The sequence below is a fragment of the Protopterus annectens genome, chromosome 13.part0 (genome assembly GCF_019279795.1).
Source record: "Protopterus annectens isolate FY-2018-M chromosome 13.part0, PAN1.0, whole genome shotgun sequence".
NCBI classification, from domain to species: Eukaryota; Metazoa; Chordata; order Ceratodontiformes; family Protopteridae; genus Protopterus; species Protopterus annectens.
In genome coordinates, this window is record NC_056747.1 from 191,512,678 (window position 1) to 191,528,864 (window position 16,187).

Here is a 16,187-nt window from a genome sequence, read left to right on the forward strand (position 1 = left end):
CTTAAAAATAAAGGTCAAAACCAAAAGACAGCAAACAAATAACCAACCACCCTTGCACTAACCATATGTACAAGATATACAATATACACAATATGTACAACCCAACCCACACAACCACCTCAAAGTACAGAGGGGAAGGAGGGAGGGTAAATTGGACTGCAGCAATGTGGATCTTCGAACATCTACATTTATGGTAGGTACAAAACTGTACTATGTTCTTCATCTCACATTGCTGCAGTCCTTACACTTGGGTAGAATCCCAAAGCAGAGATAAGGGAGGATGGCTAACTATAAGGAAGCAGGAGCTGCCAAAATGCCCTGCAAAACCACAGTGGCAAAACCAGCCCTGGACTTAGAGTAATGTGGCAGGTGATAATGCCTAGAGAAGGTATGCACAGAACTCCAAGTAGCTGCCTCCAAAATATCCTTGGTTGCCAATCCCCTCAAAAAAGCTGTGGAAGTGGCAGTAGCCCTAGTGGAATGAGGCCTAATCCCAGCTGGAACCTGGAACCTCCTTGCCATGATGGGAATAACAGAAAGCAATGCAAAACCCAATCCACTTAGAAATAGTTTGTTTTGACACGGGCTTGCCCTGAGAACTCAAAGCAAAAGAAACAAACAACTGCTGAGACTGCCTGAACCCTTTAGTTCTGTCCAAATAATAACGCAACTGCCTGTGAACATCCAAAGTGTGCAAAATCTTTTCCCCCTTATTTTGGGGATTTGCATAAAAAGTAGGCAAATGAATAGTCTGGTTTAAAGCCACACTAGAAACCACCTTAGGCATAAAGGAAGGATTAGTACGTAATGATACCCTATCCTTATGGAAAATCAAGAAAGGCTCAACTGCCATAAGGGCCTGCAATTCAGAAACCCTTCTTGCAGAGGTAATGGCCAATAAAAAAGCAGTCTTCCATGATAAATATTTCAACTCAGCAGTAGCTGCAAGCTCAAACGGTTGTAGAGTGAGTTTCTCCAACACAAAATTGAGATCCCAAGCAGGAGTAGGAGCTCTTCGTGGGGGTCTTATATTCTTTGCCCCTCTAAGAAACTGCTTGAACAAAGGATGAGAAAACAATGGCGGGTCACAATCATAGTGAGCTGAAATTGCTGCAGCATGAACTTTAATAGAAGAGAGAGACAAACCTTTGTCTAGTAACTCAGTAAGATATTGAAGAGCCACACACAAATTAGGCTCAGAAACATCAAAATCTTTTGCTGTACTCCAAAATAAAAATCTCTTCCATTTATCAGCGTACACTTTCCTTGTACTAGGCCTTCTAGCTTCCAAAATAACATTCAAAACTTGCTGAGGAAGTGGAGGCCCATTATGGTTTAAAACAGAATATGCCAGGCTGTTAGGTGCAGAGAGTGAAGCCTGACATTGAGCAAATGGCTGTCCACCTGTGACAACAGGTGTGGAATCGAAGGCAAAGGCCATGGAGGCTTCCGTACTAGACTTCTTAGTAATGGGTACCAGTGCTGTCGAGGCCAATCTGGAGCTATTAAAATCATCCTTGGCTTGTCCTGTCTGACCTTCAGAAGTACCTTTGGGAGGAGAGGCAGAGGTGGAAAGGCATACACATGAAGATTGCTCCAATTGAAAGAAAGAGCATCCACTCTCCAAGCTGTGGGATGAAACCTTTCGTGCAAAACTTTGGCAGCTGATGGTTTAGTGGAGAAGCGAACAGATCTATGTCTGGAGTTCCCCATGACACTGTCAATTTCTGAAATACATGAGGATCCAATTTCCACTTGTGGGGATCCATAATTCGTCTGCTCAACACATCTGCTAAGGAGTTCTGTGCTCCTGGCAGAAACCTTGCCTGAAGATTGAGCTGTAAACTGAGAGCAGTCTCCCACAAAATCATTGCTTGCCTGCAAAGAGGATAAGAATGCGTTCCCCCTTGCTTGTTGATGTACCACATGACAGTTGTGTTGTCTGTTAGAATCAACACCTGTCCTGGAAGAAGGAATTCCTTGAAAGTTATTAATGCAAACTGGACTGCTAACATCTCCTTCATGTTGATATGTAGATGATGTAGTCTGACAGGCCACTTGTTTTGTATCCATTTTCCATTCAGATGAGCTCCCCAAGCTTTGTCTGAGGCATCTGTCGTTAAAATCTGACTTGCCTCTGGCCGGGTCACAGAGAGTCCCTTGTTTAGGTGACATTCCTGAGCCCACCACAAAAATTCCTTCTGAATGCAAGGTATTATTTGAATGACAGTGTCCAGATCCTGGCAGTGCTGTGTCCATACATTTTTGAGATACCATTGTAGCTTCCTCATATGCAGTTTGGCATTGGGAAGCACCAGAATACAAGATGCCATGAACCCTAAGGCTTGAAGGACTGTCTTTGCAGTCAGCCCGGACTGATGAGATAGTTGATGGAAGTAAAGGGAGAGACTTTTTTGTTTGTCCGGGGTTAAAAAGGCCATCTGGGCTGCTGTATTCAGTCTCACACCCAGAAAGCACATGTCTTGAGAGGGTACTAGACTGGACTTTATTTCGCTCACAGAATACCCTAGGCATCTTAGCACTGCTATCACATATTCCAAATGACGAAGAAGCTCTTCCCTTCCTTGAGCCAGAATTAGGCAGTCGTCCAAATAAGGATAGATCTGTATTCCTTTTAGTCTGAAGAAAGCTATCACTGGAGCCAGAACTTTCGTGAACACTCTGGGCGCAGTAGATAAGCCAAAGGGCAATGCAGAGAACTGATAGTGAGAAGTCCCAGCTCAAAACGCAGATACTTTCTGCAACTGAGTCTGATAGGAACATGAAGGTAAGCCTCCTTGAGATCCAAAGTTACCATCCAATGATCTTTGCCCAGCAGAGGTAAAAGCTGCTGCAACGTCAACATTTTGAACTTGGGAATGTCCAGATAAGTGTTGAGGATAGATAAATCCAAAATTGGTCTCCACGTGTTCCCCTTCTTTGGTACTAGGAACAGGCGAGAATAAAATCCTAGGCCCACTTCTGGCAGAGGGACCGGCTGTATGGCCCCTAGTTGGAGCAACAGAGAAACCTGTTTGTGAGCCTCTATTCTTTGTTGAGGAGGAACGTCTGGCATGCCCTTGAAAGGAGGCAAGGTATGGAAATAAAACCTGTAGCCGTGGCGTATGATATCCAATACCCATCTGTCCTGGGTAATTAAACTCCAATTCTCTTTGAAAAGAGCCAACCTTCCTCCTAAAGGTGCTGCCAGACGAGCAGGCTCTGGCAGCTGAAAAGGTAGGTCATTGGGTCTGTTTACGAAAGGACTGACCCCTGCCCTCACCTGAAGCCTGTGCAGGAGAACTCCCTGTTCTAGGCCTGAAAGAGCCCTGAGCTCTGCCCTTACCACGTCTAGACCTACCTCTAGACTGGGAATCATAAGAAGGATACGTCCACCCCTTAGTAGGCCAATTTCTACTAAACTTTGGAGGCTGGACTTGCAAAAAATCTTTAACAGTCTGCATAGACTTAGCCTTGTCTTCCATTTTCTTTAAGACTGTCTCAACAGGAGGACCAAACAACACGTCAGATTGTAAAGGAGCATCTAAAATCCTTGTTTTAACACGTTCAGACAAATTCTGATCCCTCAGCTAAGCGTGCCTGCGAAGAACAGTCCCAGTGGCAGCCACCCTAGACGAGGCCTGTACAGCATCAAAACCACATTGCAAAGAATGCTTACCCACCTGTTCAGAAACATGGACTAAATCTTGCAACTCTTTACAATCAATACCAACTGCCAGAGCATCAACCTTAGACTTCAATTGTGAAAGGAGATAGTTTTGGTATTTCAACATGTGAAACTGGCAATTCAGAGCCCTTATAGCAAGAGTGGAAGAAGTATAAACTTTCTTTCCCCATCTATCCAAGGCCCTAGCCTCCTTATCTGTAGGAACCGGATTCTTAACAACAGAAGCCTTAACACCCTTAGGCCCCTGGCTAATAGTTTCTGGGTCTGCCCTAGGACTCTTAAAAAGATACTTGTGAACTTCAGGCACCCTGTAATACCTATCTGGCTTAACAGGAGCAGGAGGCATAGAATCAGGATTAAGAGAAGCCTCTGTAAAACATCTTCCACTACATCCAAAACAGGAGGTATAGCCGAAGGCCTATGCTGGGGTGAAAACAGAAATTCCCTAAGCCTTTTCCTGGAATCAGAGAAGTCCTGACCCTCCCACTTAAAATGCTCCCTCATGGAATGAAGAGTTTCTGAAAAAGAAAAATCCTCAGGAGGAGTAGCAGAAGGAGTAGAATCATCCACATCAGAATCAGAATAAGGAGAGTACTCCTGCAAGTCTTCAGCCGAAGACTCTGAAACATCTGAAGCTTGCTCAAAACCCCCAGCTCAGGCTCCACCCTAGGTCTCTTAGCAGGAGGGGGCATAGAACCCCTAATCAAAGCAATCAAATCTTCTGCCATTTTAAGCATATGCTTCTTGGGCATAGTACCTGAAGAGCTAGGGGTAACACCAACTGAAGCTAAACCTGGCCTGCCCCTGGGAGAAGCCTTAGTAACAGAAGGAGAGGGCCTAGCCACCTTAGGAAGGGAGGGGAGTATAGTAACCTGAGAAGCCCCCTCAGCCTGACTTGCCTCCTGAGAGGCCACATCTTGCAATAATAAGGTCTCACTCTGAGAACACAAAGAAATCTCCGGTGGAGCCACCGGCTCCACCGACACCTCTAAAGAACCGGCGTCCGGTACAGACGGTTCTTCTAGCCTAGGCTTAACTGTCTTGTCCTTGCGCTTCTTCGAGGAAGCGGGCGTCGGAGCATCCGACGGCATTTTATAATTGCACCACTTCCCAAAGACTAATCTTGCACAATCCAACCTTCTCTTTATAGTGCGTTTATTAAATCTAGCACAAGAGCGACAGCCAACAACGTCGTGCTCAGGCCCTAAGCAAGGAATACACAAAGTATGATAATCTCTATGCGGTATCTGTTTCCCACAAGAAACGCAATTATTAACTTTTTCTGACATCCGGTAAATGACTGAGGCAAGAAAAAACAAAAATATTCCCCAACGGGGTACTTAGCCAACTTTGAACTCGGTCTGAAACTTCTAAATCGAAAAATTTCAGAACGCCAACCGGCACTTGCAATGCTGCTCCTGCATCGGACCATGCGGCAAAAAAGACTGAGGATATGGCGCCGGTCATGCGCATTTGTACCCTGACGTCCTGACGTCAGTTAAATGCGCCCTGACCGACGTCAGCCTTATACTTTGATATTCGGGCCGACCGTGGACAGCGGACTACCCAAGTGTAAGGACTGCAGCAATGTGAGATGAAGAACATCCCCTGATTAGAGTAATGAGGTCTTCGGCCATTTTAAGCATCTGTTTCTTAGGCATGGAGGACTGTCCAGGAGAATGCTGTACTTGCTTCTTTGTCTTTAATGGTACTTTTGTCTTGGCTGTTGCTTTAATGTTAAGTTGTGAAGGTCTGAAAACACCCTCAGAAGCCGATGCCTGCTCAGTGGCTCCGGACCCATCTGAGGGATTAGTTTCCGTAGGCCCAATACCAAGAGTTTCCAGAGGCCTAGCTGTCTCCACGTGGGAGTCGGAGGCAGCCTGTGGCTCTGAGGTAGCGGGTGTCAGGGGCTGCGAAAGCGCCTCACTGAGAATTGGCGACTGGCCTAGAAGAGGTTTTGTCGTCTGTTTTGGACCGCGGATGCCTGTCTTTATCCTTGTCTTTGCATTTTTTCGGAATTGTGGTCGTTGGTTGATCCGACGGCATAGTATAATTGAACCTTCGGCCAAAGTAGTGCAAAGAAAAATCAAAACATCGTTTTATAGTGCGTTTGTTAAATCTAGCACAAAACCGACAACTAGTGACGTCGTGATCAGGGCCTAGGCATGGAATACAGTAAGAGTGGAAGTCCTTATGAGGTATTTGCTTCCCACAAGAAATACAATTATTAACTTTTTCTGACATCGGTCTGAGGCAAGAAAAATGTTTCCCCAATGGGGTACTTAGCTTTATTGAAGACTTCGGATCTGAAATTCGACTTTGAAAATCTCAGGAGTCAGCCGACCGGCGCTTGCGAACTGCTTCTGCTTCGGGCACCGTGCGGCAAGAATAACTGAAGAAAATGGCGTCAGATGCATCTTATATACCCCTGGCGCACTGACGTCAGGGAAGAAGCGACAGCAACAGCCGCCGGACCAAGACTTTGGAATTCTGGCCGACTGCGGAACCGCCTGACGGCAGGATAACCCAAGTATAATGACTGCAGCAGTGTAACACGATCTGTGGTGTTGTCTGTCTTTAGTAGTAATTGTCCTGGATGCAGCAGGTCCTTGAAAGCTATAAGTGCATTTTGTACAGCTAGCATCTCTTTTTGATTGATGTGAAGATGACTTTGCTCTGTGGGCCACTCGCCTGAATACATTTTCCGGCCATGTGTGCTCCCCAGGCGTAATCCGATGCATCTGTTGTCAGTGTTTGCCTGGCTGTGGGTTGAGTAAAAGGCTGTCCCTTGTTGAGGTGACAAGCTTGAGCCCACCATCAAAACTCCTGCTGAAGACAAGGAATTAGTGGTGTAACGGTTTCCAAACTTTGACAGTGTTGAGACCATACACTCTTTAGGTACCACTGTAGTTTCCTCATATGCAGTCTGGCATATGGAATTAGTAGTATGCAAGATGCCATGTAGCCCAAGGCCTGCAGAATTTTTCTTGCAGGGAGTTGGGTCTTTGTTGCCATCAATTGAAAGTACTGTGTCAGTTGTCCTTGCTTGTCTGGCGCGAGATAAGTCATCTGGGCCGTTGTGTTCAAGCTGGCACCCAGGAATATTATCTGTTGTGAGGGCACTAGTTTTGATTTTCATTTGCTGTGTACCCCAAGCAACTTAACTTTTTTACGAACGCCAGATGCTTTAGAAGAATGTCCTTGCTCTCTGCTTGAATCAGGCAGTCGTCCAGGTATGGATAAATTTGAATTCCTTTTTGCCTGCAAAATGCAATTACTGGTGCCAGGCACTTTGTGAAGACCCTGGGCGCAGTAGATAAGCCAAAGGGCAGTGCAGAGAATTGATAGTGCATTGAACCAGCTAGAAATCTGAGGTATCTTCTGCAGTTTTGTGTGAAAGGGACATGCATGTATGCCTCCTTGAGGTCCAAAGTCACGAGTCAAGCTTTCTTGCCCAGCATGGGAAGAAGCTGCTGTAGTGTCAACATTCTGAATTTCGGAACATCCAGGTAAGTGTTTAGAGAAGAAAGAGCCAGAATAGGTCTCCTGGCTTTGTCCTTTCTGGGAACCAGAAAGAGTCTTGAATAAAATCCTTGTCCTTGCTCCTGTGTTACCACCTTTTGAATAGCTCTCATGTCCATGAGTGCTGTAATTTGTTTTTGAGCCTCTGCCCATTGATTTGGTGGCAGATTTGGCATTCTTTTTAACCTTGGCAGTGTGAAATTGGAACCTGCAACCTTGAGATACAATGTTGAGAACCCATTTGTCTTTGGTGATGCAAAGCCAATTGTGATAGAAAAGTGCCAGTTGTCCTCCTAAGGGGGCTGCCAAGAGAGAACTGTTTGGCAGCTGTAGTGGGAAGTCATTGAGTCTGCTTTTTATAAGGTTGTGGCCTGTCTTCCCCTTTTTTCTGGCCAGGTGTACCCCATTGTCGAGGCCTGTAAGGACCTTGTGCTTGACCTCTACCTCTTGGACGTCTGTATCTGCCTCTTTGAGGTCTGTCTGTGACTGGAAAGGACCAATTCGTTGTTGGCCAATTTCTACTAAAACGAGGAGGCTGAACCTGTAAGAAATCCTTCACCGTTTGCATGGATTTTGCCTTATCTTCCATCTTCTTTAATACCTCCTCTGCCTTAACTCCAAACAACACATCCCGCTGCAAAGGTGCATCCAATAATTTTGCCTTAACATGATCTGGTAATGTATGCTCTTTTAACCAAGCATGTCTTCTAGTGACAGAGCCTGTAACTGCTGCTCTACAGGAGGCCTCTAAGGAATCAAACCCACATTGCAAAGTATGTTTTCCCACTTGTTCAGCTGCATGCAATAAATCCTGCATTTCTTTAAAATTAGGATGATCTGAATCTGGAAGCATCTTTTGTTTCAACTGAGTCATCAAAATTGTTGATATTTTAGCATGTGAAACTGGCAATTTAAGGCTCTCATTGCTAAAGTTGCAGACGTATATACGTTCTTTCCCCATCTGCCTAATGCTTTGGAATCTCTGTCAGAGGGGACTGGGTTTTTTGCTGATGAGGCCTTAATCCCTTTGGGTCACTGAGAAATAGTTTCAGGGTCAGCAACAGGGCTTTTATACAGAAATTTGTGAGAGTCAGGGACTCTGTAATATCTATCAGGTTTAACTGGGGCTGGAGGTAAGGAGTCAGGGTTTAAGCTGGATTCAGTGTACACATCATCCACAATATTTAACACTGGCGGAATAGCAAGGGGTCTGTGTTGAGGCAATAAAAGGAAGTCTCTGAGCCTTTTCTTGGATTCTGAGTAATCCTGGCCTTCCCAATGGAAATGCTCTCTCATGGTATGTAAGGTCTCCTCAAAGGAGTAGTCATCAGGTGGAGAGGCTGATGGAATTGATTCCTCAGCATCTGAATCCTCATAAGGGGGTAAGGAATATCCTAGGTCTGAGGATGAATCTGAAGAAATGGACACCTGTTCGGAAGATTCATAATCTGCATCCTGTCTGGGCCTTTTATCAGGAGGGGGATGGGACCCCCTGAGCAGGGTGATTAGGTCTTCGACCATTTTGAGCATTTGTTTCTTAGGCATGGAAGCCTGTCCTGCAGAATGCTGTATCTGTTTCTTTGTTTTTAAAGGGGCCTTAAGCTTAGCAGAGGGTTTAATGGTTAACTGGGTAGGTCTGAAGACACCCTCTGAAGCTGTGGATTGCTCAGCTACTTTGGTTCCCTCAGAAGGGTTAGTTTCGGCAGGCTAAAAACAGAGCATCCGAAAGCCCAGCCAGCTCCACGTGGGAGTCGGAGGCGGTCTGTGGTTCTGTGGATGCGGTAGTCAGGGGCTGTGTAGGCGCCTCGCTGAAATCCGGAGAACCGGTGACAGGCCTAGAAGAGGCCTCGTCGTCAGTTTTGGGCCTCGGATGCCTGTCCTTGTCTTTGCGCTTTTTATGTAATCCGGTCGTCGGAAGTTCCGCCGGCATGGTGAAATTGAATTTTCTGCCAAAATAATGTCGGGCAAAATCAAACCGACATTTAATAGTGCGCTTGTCAAATCTAGCACAAAACCGACAACCAGTGACGTCGTGGTCTGGGCCTAGGCATGGAATACAATAGGAGTGGAAATCCTTATGAGGTATTTGCTTCCCACAAGAAATACAGTTATTAACTTTTACTGACATCGGTCTGAGGCAAGAAAAAGTTTCCCCAACGGGGTACTTGGCTTTGTGGAAGACTTCGGTTCTGGATTTGGAATGAAAATCTCAGGAGTCGGCTGACCGGCACTTGCGAACTGCTTCTGCTTCGGGCATCGCGCGGCAAGAAAGACTGAAGAAAATGGCATCGGCTGCATCTTATATACCCCTGTCGCACTGACGTCAGGGAGGAGGCGACAGCAACCGATGTCGGACAAAGACTTTGGAACTCAGGCCGACTGGGGAACCGCCTGACGGCAGGATAACCCAAGTGTAATGACTGCAGCAGTGTAACACGATGAACATGTATATATCAAACAGTAGGAGGCCCAGCACCGATCCCTGTGGCACCCCGCTGGTAACGGGTCTGCTGGTTAAAGTGGTGTCACCCACTTTGATAGCGTGTGTCCGGTTTGTGAGCCAGTTGGCAACCCATTTTACAACAAAGGGGTTTACATTCAGTTTGCTAAGTTTATCAGTAATGCCTGAGTGTGGAATTGTGTTGAAAGCCTTTGCCAAGTTGAGTTATGTTGTGTGCACAGATCTGCCTTTGTCAATTGGCCTAGTCACATTTTCGAAAAAATTCACCAGATTTAACAGGCGGGATCTGTCCTTGATGAAGCCCTAACAGGGTAGGATCCAGGGTTTGGAGGTCACCTATGTCTTTACCTATGAAGTCCATAATGATATGTTCCATGGCCTTGCAGATAAATGTGGTCAGGCTTATGGGTCTGTAGTTTCCCAGGTCTGTTGCTAGGCCACCTTTGTGAAGGGGAATAACTGCTGTTCTCTATTTCCAAGAACTAAGCCTGTGGTTAGACTATGACTGAAAAGGGTACTTAATGGTGATGCTAGTTCATGTTTTAGCCTGTTTAGAATACAGCCTGTTATCTCGCCTGGTCTCACAGACTGTTTTTTTGCCTTGGTTAAGGCTTTGATGACCTGCTCTTCAGATATGTGGGGCGGGTTGGGGGTGGAAGAAAGGTTTGTGATAGGTCTGCAGGGGATAAGGGCGTGGAGTTTTTGCCAAACTTATCCACTAGCAGGTTTGCTATCTCTGTGGGGTCAGTGTGTGTGATACCGTTGGTCACTAGCTCTGTACATGCTTGGGGCCTTCCTTTTAGGCTACATACATTAGGCTACATACACAGCTGTAAAAAGCCTTATGGTTATCCTTTGCTGCATTTAAGTTTTTCTCAAAGAAGCTCTTAGAGGATATGACAAGTTGTCTTATTTGCCTGTTGGGGCTGAGGAGGATGTTTTCCATTCTTGGGGTCTTGCCTTTGTTTTCTTGGATAACAACTTTTTGCATTTACTGTAAAATTTGTTGACGCTGGATGTCCAACATGGCGGCTTGTTTTTATTTGTGGCTCTGGCTTTGATTCTGTCTGGTACAGCAGTCTTATTCTCTAATGCATGTGATTGTACAGTGCTGTAGTGTAAAGCTTCAGTGCAGTTACCACTTCCAGCTGGGGGTGGGGCTTGGAATGCATTTATACCCTAACATAGTAGGGCATAGTTTGGCTTGGTGAAGTGTTTTAGCCTGATTTCACCCATTGTGAGTTCTGATGTTAGTGTCAGCTTGAAGGTGACTGATTTGTGGTCAGATTTACTCGAGTGTCCGACAGCTGTGGCAGTGCATCTGTTTGATATGTTAATGAGGACCAGATCTAGTACGTTTGTTCCTCTTGTTGGCGTATGAACAATTTTCTCCAGGGTATTTTGAGTTAAAGCCAAGTAACTTCAGTGCTAGTGAGAATGGGCTAGCATAGGTTTCACAGTTGATGGTGGGATAATTAATATCCCCCATAACCAGAGTGTTTGGTAATATCTGGATTGTCTCTAGTTTGGTCAAGTAGACTTTGCACGTGTCATGACCCATGCAGGGGAATCTGTAACTGGCTGTGACTTGAGTGGAGGTCTTACCCACCGTAACCTGAGCTTGGAGTAACTCCATGGAGTTGTCCAGTCTAACTAGATGGGAGGGGACTCTCTAATATAGACAGAAACACCACCTCCTTTGGATTGCACACATTCATTTTGCAGTCTGAAGGTGTGGAAGGCACTGTAGCCATGCAAGGCTGAGGAACTCTCCTTGAACCAGGTTTCTGTGACTACACACACATCTACATTTAACAGTGATAGAAGTGCTTCCAAGGTATGCAGTTTTTGGTTTAAGCTCATACTGTTTAGCATGACCCTTGTTTTGTTACGAATGAAAAATTTCACGTTGGTAAGTTTGAGGCCTTGCCTAAAAAAGGCACTGTGAGGAGGCAAGACCCTTTGCCAGCTGCAGAAAGCCTATAGGTGCAAGGTGCAAACAGTCTCTGGCAAAGCAGCGAGGTCTGTTGACCATGGCTACCCAGGCTGACAGGAACTGGATCCCTTTTGAATGTTAGTGTTGCAGTGCAATAGCAGCCTTTTATCACTGGCAAATAAGGAAAATCTATCAAACCAATACTAAATATTAAAAAATATTCAATATAGATATTCTGCATTGCATGCATGCTTTTATATTAGCACTTATTTTGTTTTAAAAGGTAAACACTGTTTAAAAATGCTAAACGCTTAGTAAGCTAACATTTAAATACTGTAAATAAAAACACATGCTACATTTACTATACTTACAGTGATCAGATTGTGTTCTGGAAGGCTACAGGCCTCTATGTGATCCTGCAAAAGTTGCTGAGAAAAGTTCTGGTGCATCTGTGCAGCTTCGTGGGCCTCTATTGTATTGCCACAGGCCTTGTTCAGGTCTAAATGGAAAGAATAGCAGAAGGACCTTTACAAAGAAATTCCTGCAATGAGTGACAGAGTCCTGCAAGAAGCTGCCAAAAATTTTAAGATGAACTTGTAAGTTACAACTTTGTTCACATTAACTACAATATTACTCTACAACTGTCACCTCACTCACATAAAGGGTAGAAAAAGTCATACAACAGATCATCAAAACTTTACTACAATGTAAAAATTCAAAAGATTACACACATCAATTCTTTATTTTTAAGCACTCAGCTTTAATAGTCTCCTCAAATCTTTGCAGGTTTCAATCTTCATAAAACATGCACCCCATGAACACACAAACAGGAGTCACAGTCTCACTGCTGTTCTAGCATGTACTACTACTGCTGCTGCTGCCAGCATATGTGCTCTAGGACAGCACCGTCAAGAACATTTGCTCTAAAAGTAGTTGGGGGGGGGGATCCTCAAGAAATGAAATGGATTCTATAACATGACAATGAGCGCCCTTAGTAATGGTTTGCAGTCAGCTCCAATTCCTTGAGTTTGAAACTGCCCTCTTTCTTAACACACAAGCAGGTATTCAGAAAACAGACTTTCTTGGTTGGGAGGAGTGCTATTCCCTTTACCTGACTGCCTAACTTGCCCTTTTCCTCCTCACCAGTGGCCTTTCTTAAAAGTCCATTTTTGGTAAGACACCTCACAGGATGGTTTCTAAGAGAAGGACCACTGTTTTGTAAGTAAACTTATGTTGCACTTGAGGGCTGAAAAAGTTGTTTTACAGTCTGAATCGTCTACTCTTCTCCATCATGTTAAATGCTACCTCTAATGGGAGAGGAAGTATCAGCAAAAGCTGCATTCAAGATCTGCCCTTGAACATCTTCTGGCAAAGACTGCATTCTGAGGTGCACACACTTTCTGATCACTAACCAATGCTTCCTCACTGTAAATGGCACATAAAACAATTTCATGAGTATGTAAGCATCAATGGTTCATCAGTTATTTCTTCCATCACGTTCTCCATCTGCTCCAGGATGCCCTCTGTTATTGGAGGGTGTAGCTTGACTGTTGACAACTTATGCTCAAAAAAGCTCATTTTAAATCAATTCTTTCCATGGTGTATCATTTTCATTAAGGATCATATATATGCTGGCATCAATTAGGAGCCTCTGGGTATATCCAGTGAGATAACTAGTGGGCCTGCTGCTGTGTTTTTGCACAGGTATTTTAATATTTGTCTCCTCTGTAGAATCTGTTTTGTTCCTTGCACAGTAAATTCTGTGAATCTAGTTCAAGAGAATCAGTCAAAGTTATCTTCAGATAGCTAAAAATGTAGAAATGGCAGCAAGCTTGGGCTACTAGACAGCAAAACTCCATGCATGTCTTTCAAAAGTTAGAAAATAATATGGTTCATAACTTATAATACTGCCACAGTAAGAGTTTCTTTACAGATACCCTACTGTGTGGACATCTGAAGATGAGGTTTCCTGGTAATCTGCCGAATCACAAAAGGGATAGTAAGATGGATGAATATCCAATGACCTTTTCTTCTTCAGTGCCAGAGTCCAATAATTATGCAGGCGAGGAATTCTGTTCTTATCATAGCAGGGGTAGTATTGGAGTTAGAAAACTTTCTTTGAAGAAGTGGAGTAACACACACACTATGCCACACTGCCTCTACTGTTCTCCCTTAGCTTTATATGTTTGTTTCTGTGAACAGCCAAAGAGGGGTTCTGAGCTTTTCAGCTATGTGGCTACCCATACCTGGGAGATGAAAACCCAATTCATGATTCACTAGAAGGTCTGATAACTGCCTAACTATAAGTGATGTATATATGAGGCTGTAACAGCTGTTCTTAAGCAACTAACACCTCAATGGGTTCCTAGCCACTTAAAAACAGGTTTTGCTGCTCTGCAAGCAAAATAATAATACTCATTGTATATATACAATTCGGTTGCAATTAGGTATCTACCAATTCACATGACAAGAAAAAAGTGTAGTCACACTGCACATAAAGTCATGGATGAACAGTTTAAGGAGAAATTCAACCACATTTGACTTGACGTGGATTTTTTTTTTGCAGTAATACATTTTCTGTTATGCACAGTAGGTGATAAGAAAGCGGTGTGCGACAGCATGCTGTAGATATAAATTTCATCTCTGGGAAACAGTTTCAACATAGGAAAACAAATGGTGTAGCCAGTCTGCTCATTGTTATGCACATTATCAGACTTGCACATTCTAATTGGTCAATGCACTGTTTTGAAACATCAAAATGAACTGTGCCTTCTACTTAAAAATCTTTTGGAAAGTCCATCCTACATCCTTCTATTGATCCTACAATGCTGTCTGGAAATCCATTCCGGAGTGTCCTAAATGTACCCCTCCAATAAATAAAAAAATATTCACCCAGTATCAGACCATCTCAACTTGTTTCCAATTACAAACATTATTGCTCACCTCAGCTTTTGTAGTTCTCCCCTTGAGGTACTTAAATGTTATATGTCTTGGCTCAACCACTCTTTCTTTTTTTTAATGTTGTATACTTTTTTGACTGCTGTGCTCTTCTAAAATTAGTTCTGTTGCAGTTAGTGGCCTTTTTAATTTTGCTCATTCGCTGATTTTTTTTTTTTTTTTTGTAATGGGATTCATGTCATTTCAATGAAATGAGCTGTATTCATTACAGCTAAGTGCACCTCCAGGCATTTCTGCATTTCCCTTCTACTGAGCCTCTAGGCATCAAATATTGCTTGTTCATATTTGCATTAATTCCAAAACCATGCTACAAACAAGGTATCAGAATAATTTATATTGAAGCATACATGATGGCAAACTGTACTGATAATTGACCTCTGTCAATAAGTATTTGTACGCTTACCATAAATGTAGATGTTAGAGTGTATTCACTGTTGCAGTCATTACATCTGAGTAATCTGCTGGCAGGTTGCCCTCAGTCGGGCTGATTAACAAAGTCTTGGTCCTGCGTCGGTTGCTGTCCCTTCTTCCATGACCTCAGGTAGTCAGGGGTATAAAACATACAGCCTACGCCATTACATCAGTTTGTCTTGCCCCAGATGTCAGGTGCCCCCCTAATGGGAACAAATAAACATAAAAACACAAAGGTATACCTCCAACAAAAAGCAAATACACCAAAAAGGCTTTTAAGCATAGTAAAAGAAAGTAGAGGTATAGCCAGAAAAAGTTAGGGGTCTGGAGGGAGGGTAACTAAGACTGCAACAGTGAATACACTCAAACATCTACATTTATGTTAAGTGTACACAACTGTACTATGTTCGTCATGTTTCACTGTTGAAGTCATTACATTTGGGTAGATTCCCAAAGCTATGGTTGGGAGGAGGAGTTTATACAGCATTAGGGCCAGCTATAAGGCCCTGCAAGACAGCAGTGGCAAAGCCAGCTCTGGATTTAGAGAAAATTGGTAAATGATAATGCTTGGTGGAACTCCAGGTAGCAGCTTCTAGGATGCCCCTGGTAGGAAAACCTCTGAGAAAGGCTGCAGAAGTAGATGCAGCCCTGGTGGAGTGAGATCTGATCACCTGGGGGATAGGATTTCCATGGTGCTTATAGCAGAAATAAATGCAATGGCTTATCCATTTATAAATGGTTTGGTTTGAAATAGCCTTCCCCTCTGCCCCTGCAGCAAATGCTACCAGCAGTTGTTCAGATTTTCTTCGAGGTTTAGTCCTGTCCAAGTAGAATCTAAGTTGTCTGTGCACATCCAAGCAATGCAGAATCCGTTCCCCTTTGTTCTGTGGATTGGGAAAGAAGGTTGGCAAATGAATGGACTGTTTAAGAGCCACACAGGAAACCACCTTGGGTATGAAGGACGGACTGGTCCTGAGAAATACCCTGTCCGCATGAAAGATAATGAAAGGCTCCACTGCCATAAGGGCCTGTCATTCAGATATCCTTCTAGCTGAAGTGATTGCTAAAAGAAAGGCTGTTTTCCAAGAAAGAAATCAAGTCTGCAGTAGCAGTTGGCTCGAAGGGAGGTAGAGTGATTTTCTCCAAAACAAAGTTAAGGTCCCAGGCAGGGGTTGGAGCTCTCCTGGGTGGTCTCAAGTTTTTTGCCCCTC

The 16,187-nt window shown here is 44.0% G+C and overlaps 1 protein-coding gene across 1 annotated transcript in view; it reads right to left on the reverse strand.

Annotated features, from left to right (window-relative positions):
• The window catches only part of MAU2 (MAU2 sister chromatid cohesion factor), a 2,634,229-nt gene that overhangs the window by 125,520 nt on the left and 2,492,522 nt on the right, over window positions 1-16,187 (reverse strand). Inside the window, exon 18 of the mRNA XM_044090765.1 lies at window positions 11,979-12,106. Within this exon, the coding sequence (XP_043946700.1) occupies window positions 11,979-12,106 (128 nt within the window). The remainder of the gene's footprint in view (window positions 1-11,978; window positions 12,107-16,187) is intronic.